Below are 17,418 nucleotides of genomic sequence, written 5' to 3'. Positions count from 1 at the left end.
TATTAAGCAATGGAGAAACAAATCCACAGTTGTGTATATGTACATATATCTATTAAAGATAAATCTGCACAGAAAGCTTGCGGGAAACTGTTCGACTCACCCTTTTCCAAATTGAAAAGGGGAATCGAACACAATCCCGGATTTATCTTTAAATATATGTACATATACATAACTGTGGATTTGTTTCTCCACTTCAAGACTCATGCTACCAAGAGTATTTTTTAATTATATTAAGCAACATCAACAAATATGTGTACCAAAATCGTAAATGGATATAATTCAAGAATTATTTGGATAGCCATTACGGAAATGGCTGTCCAGATGACAAGATTGTTGAATGGTGAAGGCTTCATTTGCAGCACAAATAAAAATAAAAAGCACTTCTCTTCAGACTAAGCAAACATCAATCTTTATTTGCTAGTTTTTCAATTATTCACCTTCTTAAGTGACTGGTGAGCCGTAGACAGTTTTGTATTAAGGTCATAGAAATCTTCATGCTTTACTTATCTGGTACTTTGGTTATTGCAATACATATCAGTAGTTTTGTTTTTGCTTTAAACTGTGATACGACTGCCCAAAAATTTTGTGCTTATTTGATTATCAGGCACTGACTTTTTACAGCATGATAACGAGCCAAATTTAACAATATTATTGTATCATGAAGTTTTCTGTTTGTAAACAGAGTGATAATATATTTCATCTTATCCTTTTTGGAAGAATATTTTTTTTCCATAAATATATAGAATTTACTTAGGCTCACCCTTAAAGCTCGACATTCTACAAATGATACCTCAGCTCTCTTTTTCTCTACGATATGTGTAATCTTATTATTTTGACTGATTTAGATACGTGCGTGGAGAACTGGGGTGGTGTGGGCCTGGGACTTGGAGATCGAAGAAGCCACCATAGATGATTCCGGTATCTACGAATGCCAGGTCAACACCAGACCTAAAGTCTCTCATCCAGTTCAACTTGATGTTCAGCGTAAGTTGTGAAAGAGAGAATGTTTACATGCATTTCTCCATTTTTATATTAATATTGCTTCCTGAAAGTTTGTTGTTGTGAGCCCCTATCGCCCGTGAAAATGTTCCTCATGTTTATTTCACGAGTGTATTTCTCTTCATGAGTTTTCCTTTTAGCATGAAAGCCATATCTACAATTTAAAATAAAGACAAACTAAAGAGTTAATGCAATTTGCCTCACGTGAATTTTATTTCTCAGGCGAAATAAAATTCGTTGCTTGCTATGTAATAACACTACTGAGCCCAGCCACAGCGTATGAAGATGCCCATTTCATTTATTGTTACTGAGGAGGATTGATTTTTTCCAGACCTTACTCAAGCAATTGGATTTATATAATTTCCTAGAAGTAGTAATTACAAGGACGCATGATCTAATGTATGGTTTGCAACTCTCCTGGAAGTCCCTATACAGCTCAGATCTCTTACTGGGTATCAAGACCACATAAAGGAATGGCGGTGGTTTAAGACAAAAATCGAATGTCAAGAATAACAAAGATAGTGGTCTAATTTTATAGATGAACTAACAGCACTATCAGTACTATCTCCCTACTCTAATCACATACCTTCCTGTAAAACTAGCTACAGCAGCGAGAGCTCATTCATATATTCCGCTGAGTTTTTCAAATTCTGGATGACTTTTTCACTTTTAGGCAAAATTAATAGTCCAAAGTTTGTTTAAGATTAGTGTCACTCGTTGATCTGGCGTAAAGCGTTGTTTGATAAAAGACATGATCGGGATTTCAGTGTCATTATGTATGCCTTTATATTACAGAATCTGTGTTAAAAAAATAATAAAGTAGACCCATATACGAAATATATTACCCATTTAGTTGTCCAACAAACAGCTTTTCATGCGCTCCACAGTTTACGACTATTTTGGTTGCAAATATTCAAGGACTCTAACAAAAATATATATATATATATATATATATATATATATATATATATATATATATATATATATATATATAAATGAGGTCATTCAGCGCTGAAAGGAAAACTAAGAGCAAGAGGTTTAAAAGGTGTAACAGGATGAAAACCTCCCAGTTGCACTATGAAACACAGTTAGAAGAGGGTGGATAGTAAGATGAAAGAAAGAATATGAGTGGATGCACTGTAAAAGGAATGAAAGGGGTTGCAGCTAGTGGCCGAAGGCACGCTGCAAAGACCCTCAAGTAATGCCTACAGTGCACTACATGAGGTGCACTGACGGCAGAGCCTGAACCTGTAAAAGCTTTGTTGTAGACCGTTTGGTCCTAAATGGAGCATAAATAAAAACAATTTATAAGAAATTACGAAAGCATATTTGAAGGAAGCTTACTATGTATCCTTTTCGTTTGAAGGATATTCTGTTTTCGAAAGTAACATCAAAGACGGCGCAGCATTCCACTGGCCACTGGGAAATTTTTCATTCCAAATTGTTCAAAACACCACAGGCAGCGCTGCTCTGCTTTCACCACTTCCCGCAAATCGGTTCCATTTGAAAGCAGCGGATATCGAATTCTCTGACGCCATACGATTTCTCGAAAAGCCATTTCCCATCACAATTTCAGCGGAAGCTGAATTTTTTAAGGGTACCGTTCTCTTTGGTCGCGCTTGTAAATCACACGCCCACTGAGAAGAGACTTTGTCTGAAACTTAGCACAGTTACTGGAAATTGGTAACTCTTCACAGAAAGTATACCTGAATCATTGGAAAGAAAGAACCAGCTTAAGAACAAATCTGAAACCAAAAACTATAAAATATGCAGCCTCAGCTTTCTCTTCACTAGAAGGAAATCATTTTGCATTCTGTGACTGAGGCGACAGCGTTTGGACCATCTGAAGGACACCTCTTTCATAATGGCAGTCAGAAATTTTATTTTCAACTGGCCAAGCAATAATTTGCATTTTGACTGAAAAATCTTTATTTAGATTTTCGACGATTATCAATATTCTTCATTGGAAGTAAAATATATTATTTTTGAATTAAAGCAAGATAGAGAAATATTCATTTGTAACTCCTGAAGACCGCCGGTTATTTTTTCGTTAAAATCAATTTATGAACGATTATGTAATATAGTTTTACTTTTTGCACATGTCAATTTCGAGTTCAGAACTAGTTTTCCACGTAAAACCTCTTTCTTGACGGATTAATGACTAAAAGTCGTGTTTTCAAAGCTACTGTTTTCCGTTGCAATAAAATATCTAATTAATGAACAGGAAGAAAGGATATTGGATATGCTATAATCCTTTTTTTTTTTTTACTTAGCTTCAGAATTATCGGAACTTATATAAACTACATGTGTATGTGAGTGTGTGTGTGTGTGTGTGTGTGTGTGTGAGATGTATGGCCAATGAATAGAATAGGATTGTACGACCCTGTTCGTTATATATATATATATATATACATATACATATACATATACATATACATATATATATATATATATATATATATATATATATATATATATATATATATATATATACATATACATACATAAGTTGCGTTTTGGATTTTTAGTTTCATTACGGAACAATACCTTGTGTGTTTTATTTGAACATCACTTTACATATAAATCAATATAGCTTGTCAACTGGTTACGCAATATTTTATTCTTTATATATTTTCCACAAAATCACAATAAATCTTTCATATAATTTACCAATCAAGGTTTTGTTTTTTGCCCTTTTTTAATAGCATCTGTATTCATGCTTATTTGCCCACTCTGTGTTATTTTGTTATGAGGTAGGATTTGAATAGCAAATACACGATGATGGGAACAAAACAGTCAGTGAAGACTTCTTAAAATGTCTTTATTTTGATTTGCTGATGTTTTGCTTGCTATTCACGGATCACATTTACAAAACGTCGACAAGATTTCAAATTCAAATTCAAATTCAAAACTTTATTCATATGAATACAATTAGTAAACATATAACAAAAATATAAGTATTGGTAAAAAAAAAAATTAACTTATCTCCTGTGTCTAACGACTTGATAAAATCAGCCAACACACAAATAATCTAAAGTTTCTTTCAGCCGTACAAAACATAAGTTACACGAACAGAAATTTTCTTTACAGTCAATAAGTTCTTTTATTACTGACCCTTTCTTGTTATTCTTCCTTCAAATGATAAGTTCAGAGCCAACTGCATACATGACTTTCCATTTGCATATTAACGACAGATTGCTTTTCCGATATTGGACCCTTATTTTCATATGTTTATTTCTTGTGATTTTCGCTGTACCCATGGAAACTACACTATTTCCACGGAAATGTGCATACTGTATGGCTTTGATTATCATAATACTAAAACCAAGGGGATATTTGCTTAGACCTTCTGAATTTGGATATGTTTTCCCCATTGGCTATAACTCCGAACCGTATTCTTGCAATGTTTAAGCTTGCTTTATCCTTACTAAAAATTCGAGCTTCTACAGCTTTGGCAACCGTAATTTATATAACTACGCTTATTACTGCTTCCCAAAGGAAATAGCCAAATACCAGTAGTTTCACATTTCTCTAGTTTAAAAGTGCAAGATCTCTTGAGGAATCCCTAATTGTAACAATGGAGCTTATGTTTTTATTATTATTATCGCAACTTTTTTTTTCAAATCATTAACAACAATAGTATACATATAGACCAACTTATTTTCATACGTATGAAAAGGAAAACACTGCTCATAACAGTTCGTTCGGAGTGAGTTTACAGGCTTCGGTACGTAACTTTTTAGCTCGTTATCTGCCAGCAAAATCGATTTCATCATGCAAAATAAATTCCCACGGGTATACTATGCGTCCATGATCACATTACAGGTAATTCAAGAGTCATCCAGTTTAATAGGTTTTGCTTCAACTTTGAATTCACTCTTTCCGTGATAAATCAGAAACGAACTCATAAAATCTAGATGAAAATAAATTTTCAATTACGGTGTTTATAAGCAATTTCCGATTATGGGTTTCCATATAGGGTTTCACAAACTTAAAGAAGATTCCTTTTCCAGTTTGTTAAATGAAATAAATAAACAACTGAATGAGAAAGCCAAATTCCGACGTGGCACATTTATTCTTAAGTAACATCAACCCGCGCCAGCAGCATTTAGTTTTAGTTTGTTTCTGCTGGCACACAGTAATATTCCTATATACGGAAAAGTAGCATTCTTTCATGTGTGTCGTCCAGCTGTACAACGTTTCCATTGCTTTATCCTCTCTCTCTCTCTCTCTCTCTCTCTCTGTCATTTTCCTAATAATGAAAGGAAGTGAATAAGATCCTCTCTCTCTCTCTGTCACTTTTCTAATAATGAAAGGAAGTGAATAAGATCCTCCCTCTATCATTAGGAAGTGAATAAGATCCTCTCTCTCTCTCTCTCTCTCTGTCATTTTCTTAATAACGAAAGGAAGTGAATGAGATCCTCTCCCTGTCATTTTCCTCATAACAAAAGGAAGTGAATAAGCTCCTCTCCCTGTCATCTTCCTCATAACAAAAGGAAGTGAATAAGCTCCTCTCCCTGTCATTTTCCTCATAACAAAAGGAAGTGAATAAGCTCCTCTCCCTGTCATCTTCCTCATAACAAAAGGAAGTGAATAAGCTCCTCTCTCTGTCATTTTCCTAAAACCGAAAGGAAGTGAAGAAGATCCTGTCTCTGTCATTTTCCTAAAAACGAAAGGAAGTGAAGAAGATCCTCTCTCTGTCATTTTCCTAATAACAAAAAGAAAGTGAATAAGTATTTTCTAATCCCTGCCCCATTTTTCTAAACTCACAGTTGGTGGAGCTGTGATTGCGGGCCCGCCGGAAGTCTACGTGGAAACGGGGTCGCGATTACTGCTCACCTGTTGGGTCATAGCACCCCCTAAACCCCCAGGCCCCATTACGTGGTTGCATGACCTAGTTCCCATCAAGACAGATGGACTGAGGTACGTATTATTTACATATATTTTCCCTCTTTAGTGAATTGATATTCAGCAGCTTCATTAAGAGGACGAGAGGATGATGTGTATCGTGGGCGATGAGATCTAAATTCGACTCTCTGTGGATAAATCGGTTTTCTGTGAGTTGACTTTTCGATGACATTTGTTAATCGAATCCGCCATTACTGTAAGTGAAGGGCAGTGAACTAAGAATTCTGCACCGAATAGATGATTTTGAAAAAAACTAAATATAAAAGCTCATTTTAGAAAGCCATGTTTCTCTTGACGATTCGTGACGTAGCCTTTACCCATTTATATGAAAAGGTAAGTTGTAGGTATCTTACAGTGAAGTATTGTTTCTCGAAACGAACGATCATTGTTGCTTTACTCAAGTAAAAGTTGAATTCGCTGGTAATTATCAAGCATCAGGCAGTAACACCAAAAGGCCCGTTGTTTATTAAAGTCTGACTTACTAAATGGTAACCAATATATTGCAAATACAAAAAGAGTGGATTTGTTGAAAGGATCAGTCTCTTATTACTGTTTATAGTCAAAGTTCCTAAAAGGTAAAATAAGTGTGATGTTGATTCACAGTAATACGCAGTAATATTTTATTCCTTAAAATCAATCAACTAATACCCATACTATATTATAACTTGGATTAAAATTAGTCGTTTTATGAGGATGTTTAAAAAAACTGACCCAGGAATGTTTTCCGGACGATTAAAAAACAGCATTTACAAATACTATTCTTATTAACATGGAAAACTTTATCAATTGTGAAGAAATAAATAACTAGATCTTCGATGTATCTCTAAAATGCAATATATCTCAATTTGACTTAGTCATATTTAATGAAATATTAATTCTTGAAAAGATAAGTTATTCCAGTTGTGCACACAAGAGAGTAATTTATTTCATGCTATGAATGTCTCACCTCAAACGATGCAATGTTATGAATGCATAATGTGAATGTATATCTTTTTACAATGAGAAAAATAGCATGAGTCACTGGTAAATACAAATTGTCACTAATCGATGATGGATGAACACCACTGATATCGCAGTGTCATCCAGTGGCACTTTTGAAAACATCAACAGGTTAAAGAAATTATCTTACTATTTTTCACCTGTTAATCTAACAGGATTTACCAGGACATGATGTTAATTATGAGATGGTATGATGTGATAACAACGAAACGTGTGCAAGCGTCCTCTACTTACAGCAATGGATGTATTGAAGTATCCGAAAAAGAATTCGTGTCTTAGAGCACACGCCAGAAACAAGAGGCAAGTAGCAATATACTACAGAATAACAAACTTTGAAAACCGAACTGGGAATTTAAGTAATCCGGCAGCATGAATTTGTTGCAGAAATGTTTTTCAATGATAACGGCCATACACTGATAATTACCTTATAATTTTCATTTATTTATTTAATTTTTGAAAGGTGAAGATGAAGATTAGTGCCCATTAAGATTCACAGGGGCAGAGTTACGCGTTGCAGTTCACGATGAATTTGAAATGACTTAACGACAATATTTGCTGAGCTCCGTACTGCTTCACAAGTAGCACATGTACTGTAAATCATGATATAGAAGAGAGGTGCTTCAGCTGAGCAGATTTTTAATGATTTCCATCGAATGTCTGGCTATGAACATCTAAGAACGGGCCATTTATCGGATTTCGCTTTCAGCAGGTATAGGTTACAGCCCGTTCTCCGATGCAAGGAAAAATGGCATCATTTTCCCGGGACGCCGAAAGACTGCGGGAGAAAATCAAATGACCCAGATTCTCAGGGGAAGTCGAATGTGTCAAAAGTCCAGCCAAACATTATTTTTAATAACCTGTACTTACCTAATTCAAATAATTAGAAACTGAAGGTAACATAAAAAGAACTCAGAATGAAATTATTCCTTTCTGGATGAAAATGAGCATTCACTCAGTGATTTTGTCGGCGGGCATACAGCCGAATTTTCCATTCTTGGTTCTTCCTGCCTTTATCGGAAATGACTAAATTAGAGTTAATGGAAACACGAAAAACGTCCAACCAGGAAAGTGGAGAGAATCGTATCAACTGGTTTGCTATTATCAGAAAAACAAAAAACTTATTTCTGATTAGAAATACAGGTTAAGTCATTAATATCTTTTTCATAACTGAAAGTGCAAGATGAGGGCAGCTTACGCTTTGTTTATATTTTCAGTACTCTAACGCTTGCTTTCAGAACTGGTCAACGCGTAAATGTAAATCGAGCGATCTATAAATTTAGCTCGTTCTCTGAAAGCTTAACAAAAACGTTAAAAACCTATTCAGACATTAAAAAGATCGTAAGATTAAAGCTTCGCGAATTTCAACTTTCCCCATAAAAATAGCTCCATGACAGAAAGCATCGCAAATTATTGTCGTTAAGGGAAACTGTGTATGCAATCCCTTTGCTTAAACTCATTATACTTAAAACCTCGTATTTGTAGAGCTTAATGAGAAAGAAACGGAGTTTACACGAGACATTTTCTCGTTGGGAATTTAAGATGCTCTCTACTTAGACAGAATATGAGGCAGTAAACTTGATGCGTAATAGCGTACAAAGCCTTGAAAGTGTTTCCTTTGCCCTCGACTTCAGCGAAAATCCCGAAATATATTGTTCGCTTCAGCAGTAAATTAAGTGGGCAATTACCGAGTCTTATTTTATAATCTAGTATACATAAAGCTCATGCGATTGACTGGTGGCCCAAAATGAAAGAACACTGAAATGGATGAAGAACGTTCAAAGCCCAAATAACATTAGTATTTGAAGAAATGTCAAAATCGTTTAAGTGGAAAGTCAGTAGTATATTGGAGTAATGCTGTAGCCAAGAGAAAGAATGGCTCAAGGCAAAGACTGGTCTGTTCGAGTGCTGTGTGCCCTTAGTGAGATATCTAGGGCAATAAGAAGGTTATTCATGTCGTGCGCAGTGAACGAGCCATAATAATTCTCACCTCTTTGCAATTACCTAGAGCGTGAGGTCTGTACCCACAGACCCATTACTCATGCGACAGAAAATACAAAATCTGAAGTGTTTTTTTAATGTGCATGGACTTGAACAAAACACAAAAAACATAAGGTAGTTTACAGTCTTAATAAAATGTACATTTTAGTACTTATCGAGACGAAATTAAATGAAAATCTGTGATTACATTAAAAAAGCTGAGAAATGTAAGTTTTGATACTAGTGTATGTAGTTCATCAATGAAAAAGAAGCGCGAAAGAGAAAGTATATTGAAGACTGAATTTGCTCTAAGCTCGATTTGGAACAAATGAAAAGTTATTGTATAAATAAACAATTGGTATACTTTGGAGTTATGGAGTGACTGAAGTAAAAGAAAATGAAGAGAGCCCTATAGATACGTTCAGAGAGGTGTTTGAGGTTATATGATGCTCCCCCATAAGATAGGCAAATTACAAAACAGTGAGTAAAGAGACTGAAAAAAAAATGATTTGAGTACAAAGTAGATAGAATAGCAAGGTAATTCACTTTATAAAGAAGGAAACGACAGACTGGAGGTATTTTTTAGCTTTTTATGACTGAAGTGAAATTTTCAATTAGACCCCTTGGAATTAGAGGAGAATTTAGTATTAAATGAGACTAAGGAGTGTTTGTAAAGACGTTAGAAACACGCGAGAATAATTATAGCGGGAAAGACTGTAAGAAAGTTGGGAACGTTGCCGCATAATCAGAAGAGAGTAACAAGGAAACAAAAATGTATGAAGAAAGGGTAAATAAAATAAAAGAATAGATCATGAAATGGGAGGTTTACTGAAGTGCAAAAACCGCTCAAGGTGCAAAGAATGCTCTCCTCTGTCGATGGGGCAGGGAGTGACTGTAAAGGGAACGAGACATCCGTGAATGCAGCTGAAGAGGAAGGTGTTGATATAAATTTGAGATTCTTTGTTGAAGTAACTGTTGTAGACTTGATAAGCAGAAAGTTTCAGTGTTCGGAAAAGAGAAAATTTCCAGGAATTAATTGGGTTACAAGCGAGAGTCGGTGGTATGGTGTTAACAGCGTAATTGGGCTGTTTAAAAGTGTGTATGTACGTGATTACAGATTACCTGGCTTCGTGATTGTTTGGGATCACTGATTCCTACAGCATGGTGTGGAAGGCATGTCTTCTTCAAGAGGACGAGGTCCTTAAGACATGAGTAAGAGGAATTATCGTCCGTTATTATAAGGGAATAGATGATAGCTATTAATAAGGTTCTGCAGAGAAAATGTGATGACTTTTGGCAGGGAATTATAGAGCAGGATTTGACCTGAGAAAGTAAGAAAGTCAATAAAAGGATTAAATTAAATGAACTTTATGGTTTCAGACTTCTTATCCCATCATCAGCAGGGAGAGGAAAATGGATCAGGATTAAAAAAAAATAAATAGATAAATTTAAGAGTTTATGCCGGTAATAATACATATAAGATTATTAAGTTCAATGGCGAGGTTTCGGTTTAAATTAATGTCTATTGAGACTGGTATCCGAATCTCAGAACACTAGGCAATATCTTGAGGCCAGTTACATTGATAACGTCATTGTCTTCCAAGTTAATCACGATCATAGTTGTCACTGAGCCATCAAACGTTTCGCTGAATAAAGGTTATAGATTAGACGTTGCTCCATCGATCATTCCTGAACATGTGCTTAATGCAATGCACTTTCCCCACACTATGCAAAGTTAAAAAAAGTTAAAGTCCTTCTGGGCTTCTGTGGGCTCATAGGACAGGCGCTGATCTCCTGTTTCTTAGGCCGACAGCCAGTGGCTGGACGGGTCCCAACGCCTATGACACATGGCCAGTGTATCGCTAGGCCCACTGTTTAACTCCGCAGCCCGAGGGCTGGTACCTATTCTCCTACTGAACCTCTCCGGTTTTTTCGGACCATCAGGTTGACGGGCTGCCGGATTTTTGCATATTATTTTCTTTCAAAACCAAGACGTTTCCCGTTTGTTGAAGCACCGATAAAATGCACTGTCTAATATTACACCGTTTCTAACACGCACTCCTTACATCTATGGCGTCAGTGCACCTCACGTGGTGCACTGTAGGCATTACTTAAGGTTCTTCACAGCATTCCTTTAGCCCCTGGCTGCAAACCTCTTTTATTCCTTTTACTGTACGTCCGTCCATATTCTTACTTCCATGTGACTTTCCACCCTCTCTAACAGTTGTTTCATAGTGCAACAGCGAGGTTTTCCTCCTGTTACACCTTTCAAACCTTCTTGCTGTCAATTCCCCTTTCAGCGTTGAATGACGTCATAGTTATCCCAGCGCTTGACCTTTGACGTAAATTCTATACTCTGTTCTGGTCTACATCTATGGCAGCTTTCTTTTTCGTTGTTTGTTAGGAAAGGTCAAGCGCATCGGATTCTTAATTTTTATTTTCCATGACACTGTCCTGATTTTTAAAACAGGGATCAGTACTGATTAAGATGAACACTTTTTGGATGTAATTACTTAGGAAAAGAAAAGAAAGTTCCTGATTTTAGTATGTTGTAGACTCGCCATTATGGCATCATGTAATAATGTTTAAAAAATAAGCAATTGGGCTTCAAGATCTTGTCATTTAACTATTTGTGAACTTATCATTTACAAAGCACAGTGTTGGAAACGTGTCAACAGCGATTTTATTGAGCTATATGCCAGAGGAATGAATCCGAATAAAAATAGTTTGATACCCAAACACGGTTTATCTTTATAAACATTGAGTGAGAATTTAGATCAGTATGTATGAATAAAATGGCAGACAATTTTCGTTCAATTTCCTGAACTGTTTTAAACGTATCAGATGACTTTTGCACATTATTCTTTCAATAAATATCTAAGTGATTAAGATATTGCACGATATATAAAACTCAAAATAAAAAAATCAATCAGAAAAAATTTTTTATTCTTACTTGATATGATAAACGAAAAACTAATTATTGTTAATATTAAACATATATATCTTCAGAAATACTGACGCTTTAAAGGGAATTAGTATTAAGAATTTTTATGCATCTGCTGGAATACTTACGTAGGATGAAATAAAAAAATATACAATTTCCCGTTTGATGTCCCGGAACCATCTTCGAAAACTTTTATTGTTATTGTATAAAAAAAAATCTATAACAAACGCTTCTTCCTAATGAACACAATATTCTTTGGAAGCTTGAATTTCAAGTCAATGTGGGGTTGTTCCATGTGGATAGGGTTCATCTTCAGAATAATAATAATAATAATAATAATAATAATAATAATAATAATAATAATAATAATAATAATAATAATAATAATAAAAGGTTTAAAAAATACTCATAATGGCACTAGTCTTGATATGGAGAAACAAAAATCCTCACTTGTGTATATGTACATATATTTAAAGATAAATCTGCACAGAACAGTTTCCCGAAAGCCCTCTGTACAGATTCATCTTTAAATATAATGTACATATACATAACTGTGGATTTGTTCCTTCAATAAACGGTCTTTAGGAAAGATACTTTCGATGATAAGTACTCCTTCAATATTGTTATTCCAGAGGAGGAGTGAGCCTACACATTGCCCAGGAGGGGCCAAAGGCCAGCGCCAGACTCTCTCTTACGAGCGTCTCTCCTGAAGATGCCGGGAATTACACCTGTCAGCCCGAGGGACTCGACACGGCTCAGATATCGGTCTTCGTCCTGAAAGGTGAGCTTCGCTTAGATCACTGCCAATGACTGATTGACTCTAGTTTCACCTTTGCAATGTTAATAATATTACTGATAAAACGATCTCAATGTTACCAATATCATTGATAAAACGATCTCGATATTATCAATATCATTGATAAAGCGACCTCAATATTATCAATATTGTTGATAAAACGATCTCAGTATTATCAATATTATTGCCAAAACGATTGCAATATTACCGATATTATTACTAAAACGATCGCAATTTTCTCAGTATTATTACTGAAACGATCTCAATATTATAATATTATTTCTAAAGCGATCGCAATATTATCAATATTATTTCTAAAACGATCGCAATATTATCAATATTATTACCAAAACGATCGCAATATTATCAATATTATTACTAGAAAGATCTCAATATTATCAATATTAATACTAAAACGATCTCAATATTATCAATATTACTACTAAAACGATCTCAATATTATCAATATTATTGACAAAACGATCTCAATATTACCAGTACTATTACTAAAACGATCTCAGTATTATCAATATTACTACTAAAACGATCTAAATATTACCAGTATTATAACTAAAAAGATCGCAGTATTATTAATATTATCATTACTAAAACGATCGCATTAGCAATATTACTACTAAAACGATCTCAACATTACCAGTATTATTACTAAAAAGATCGCAATATTATCAATATATTCCTAAAACGATCTCAGTATTATCAATATTATTACTAAAACGATCTCAGTATTATCAATATTATTACTAAAACAATCTCAGTATTATCAATATTATTACTAGAACGATCTCAATATTACCAATACTATTACTAAAACGATCTCAGTATTATCAATATTACTACTAATAAGATGTCAATATTACCAGTATTATTACTAAAAAAGATCGCAGTATTAACAATATTATTATTACTAAAACTATCGCAATATTATCAATATTACTACTAAAACGATCTCAACATTACCAGTATTATTAATAAAAATTAGCAATATTATCAATATATTACTAAAACGATCTCAATACTATCAATATTATTACTAAAACGATCTCAGTATTATCAATATTATTACTAAAACGATCTCAGTATTATCAATATTATTACTAAAACGATCTCAATATTATCAATGTTATTACTAAAGAGATCTCGAGTCTATGAGCGCATTCTTCTCGAAAGAGCTGTGCTTCCATTGGATAACTCGGGTAGAGATCGTAGCTTTCAGGTTTTTAAGATTTTAATTTACGTTTGATTTGGTTAGACAATATAATCTTTATCTGTTTTCCTGAATATTCTTTAATCCGCAGATTGTGATACTTGCACTCATATCACTTTTACGTAGTGATGGGACCCTCATTATTTAGGGCAAAATGTATAATATTTTACATTATTTCTATTTCTAGATGAACAACCGAGAGCGATGCATCACGACTCTGCCACCAGCCTCGGCAGTACCAGACTAATAAACCTTTTGATAAGCGTTCTCCTGATTCACACGGTCAGATGATACCACTACAAATTCCTTTGTAAGGGGTTTTAGAAACAAACCATATCCGCTGCATCCTGCTTCATAAATCTCAGTTCATGCACTTTCAGAATGTTTTTCCCATGAAATCTACGAAATGAACATGCCCTCAACTTTGAAGGTGCAGATCATCTGAACCATTTCTAAAAGCAACGTCAGCCTGCTTCAGAACTTTCATTAATTTCATTGGTGATGTCTAGGAACTTGTAGTTAACCGTGAAGATGCACAGATAGGCTTTGCCTAAAAGGCTATGCTTTGTTTGGGGAAAAATTTTGTGTAACTTTTAAGTTCTCTGAAAAATTTGGTCGTTGTCCTTTTCTTAATGAAACTCACACAGAACAACAATTCATACCTTTCATTACAGATTCCCATTACATTAATCCTAAACCTTCAATGCAACAAATCCTTCTATTAACAGTAACAAAGCTCATATCATTAACTGTAAAAGCCTCGTATATTATTTTCCTAGGTAAGTATGAAAAATGACCAAAATTATTTTATCTTCCCTTTTTACAGGATTATTAATCAAGTTTTCGGTATTTCTTAAATGATCTCGATATTTTTTACCGCAGAAGTTTAATTTCCAACTGTCTCCTCACAAGAAGTTTCCATGTGTATAATAACTAAAGTAAAATACTGAAGATGAAAACCTATTCAATAGAACGTTTCACACGAGCTGCAGTGAATTACAAGGGAAATCGTGACAAAAGGTGAAGCAAGCAATGAATATTATGATTTTAATATTGCCTGTGTGTGGTGGGTCTTTTTCATTGTTTTTAAAACAAATTTGCCTAAACATGAAGTTTGCAATTTTGTGAGCAACTAATTATTTTACTCCCTCCTTTGTAACACTTTATGTCGAAGAAGTTTGTAGTTAACCTAGTATTTAAAAATTAGGAAGCTTTAAAAATGTCATGATCTTAACTGTTGTAGGTTATCCGTTTATCTCTGTTTCTACTGACATCGTATATAGATAATTACTCTTCGTTTGGGGTAAAACTCCTTTCCCTTTATACCTTAATGTTTTCTTCTTTGTACTTTGTAGTAGCGCCGAATTCTTTCTATTTTTCGCTTATACACAAACCCTTTGACATCTAAATAACAAATCGGTTTTATTATAAAAAGAACTTGAGTTCGGGAGAGGCGTCTTTTTACGTGGATGAGAAGTTCCAGTTTGGTGATAAATCTAATCGCAGATGTTTCCAGTGAAGGAATGAATAAATGAATTTAGCAAAGTCCTTGATAATCAAAGCATTTCTGTTACTACATTTCTTGAGTCATACTGCTTTACAGTTTGTCATTTGTCTTCGGGATGAAGAAGGGGCTTTTGCATTGCATTGTAAATCTTAAACTTTTCATTTTTTTTTCATGAAACAGTAAGTCTGTGCGCGTTTTTATTGGTTTCTCTGCTTCATAAATGTATTCCTACAATAAAGCCCTCAAAAAGCAACATTAGTTATCTTGAAGAACTCTTCTTTTATGCAAAATCAACAACTAAGATGGCCAAATATTTTTACATCCATTTGTATTACAATTGCATTTAATATACGAACAACACTTTAAAAAGTAAGATTTATTCATGCTATTTCCTCTTTCAAAATTTTTACATTATAATGATATACAAATTGCGATAAAAGTAAGACCAAGGAAGCTGTTAAAAAGTTTTATCATCTAAAAAAAGAACTTTATATTAATGATAAAAGTGAAATTATGACGATATTCATATTCGCAATTAGTTAGCGGAATATGTTTGCTTTCTAATGGGTAATTCTATTCCATATAAAAGATCAATAATAATAAATGTGAAATTAACATCGTTTACTTTGATGTCACTCACCACATCTTTTGTATAAAAATCAATTCTTACACAATTCCTTCTGGCAATCATTATTTTCATCTAAAATTTCTCTTTCCAGCTGATGTTCAAAATTTTACAATGATTCAGCCACATGTTTAACGTATGGACTCTCTTATTACACAGTAATTATGTGGAAATAAATGTGAATTTGTGTAACTCTTGTGTATGTTGTACCATATGTTAAGAATAAATTTGATTTCCTGATAACTGCCATATTTCACTTCTCCTGTGGTATCTTCATTTCGTTGCGTCACATTATTTATTATCATAATTTATGCAGTACACCCTGTTTTCTCATAATGTAAAATATTCTGTTTCCTCGCTGAAGCTTTTTTTTATTTGTCAACGAGACCAGATGAGATGTTTCTCAGACTTTCCTTGATGTTGGGGAAAATACAAAATCCATCGAAGCTCAAGATAAACACGAATATTTCTGAGAGAAGTAAATTATTATCACGCATAAAAATCCATCTTCAACTGATCAGAGAAAAGATTTTCCAATTCGCTTGTTTTAGACCAGTCTTTTATTCGGTCTTCGAATTATAAACTTCCAAGATGTTTATCAGCTTCTATGGAAATGACGATCAGCTCGTGAAACTGCATTCTTATGATGAAATAATTTTGACCATCCTTTTTAATTTTTTGTGCAAAATTTGAGGGTGATTATTTTTTTCAGTACGAAATATCATATATATATATATATATATATATATATATATATATATATATATATATATATATATATATATATATACAATACATATATATATGTATATATATTTTTGTATGTATATATACGTATGTATATATGCATATATATATATATGCATATAATATGAACATATGTATATATGCATATATATATATGTATATATATATATACATAAATATATATACATATATATATATGTGTGTATTGTATATATATATAAATGATATTTTTGTACTGAAAATAATTACCCTCAAATTTTGCACAAAAAAAAAAAGGGATGGTCAAAATTACTTTATCATATGAATGTGGTTTCATGTATATATTATATATATATATATATATATATATATATATATATATATATATATATATATATATATATATATATATATATATATATATATATAATTTATATATATACACACACATATATATATAATATGTACACAACCACACAGAGAAACATATATCCATTTTATAATATATATATATATATATATATATATATATATATATATATATATATATATATATATATATATATATATATATATATATAGATGGATGTATATGTGTGTGTGTGGTTGTGTATGTTCCAACAAAACTCTGAAACGCATTGAGCAATTACAACCAAACTTGGTACATATGACTTACTATCTGGAAAAAGAATACTGTAGGGTTAAGACATCA

General features: G+C 33.4%; 1 protein-coding gene across 1 annotated transcript in view; it reads left to right on the top strand.

Moving 5' to 3' along the window:
• LOC136843400 (protein CEPU-1-like) overlaps nt 1-16,223 on the top strand; it is a 34,996-nt gene extending 18,773 nt beyond the window's left edge. Inside the window, exons 4-7 of the mRNA XM_067111759.1 lie at nt 846-984; nt 5,772-5,922; nt 12,460-12,608; nt 14,036-16,223. Coding sequence (XP_066967860.1) covers nt 846-984; nt 5,772-5,922; nt 12,460-12,608; nt 14,036-14,139 — 543 coding nt within the window. The 3' untranslated portion in view covers nt 14,140-16,223. The remainder of the gene's footprint in view (nt 1-845; nt 985-5,771; nt 5,923-12,459; nt 12,609-14,035) is intronic.
• Nucleotides 16,224-17,418: the final 1,195 nt, after the last annotated feature.

The sequence above is a fragment of the Macrobrachium rosenbergii genome, chromosome 11 (assembly GCF_040412425.1).
Source record: "Macrobrachium rosenbergii isolate ZJJX-2024 chromosome 11, ASM4041242v1, whole genome shotgun sequence".
Classification (NCBI taxonomy): domain Eukaryota; kingdom Metazoa; phylum Arthropoda; class Malacostraca; order Decapoda; family Palaemonidae; genus Macrobrachium; species Macrobrachium rosenbergii.
The sequence above is the reverse complement of the archived record's forward strand: the minus strand, read 5'-3'. Positions and strand labels throughout refer to the sequence as shown.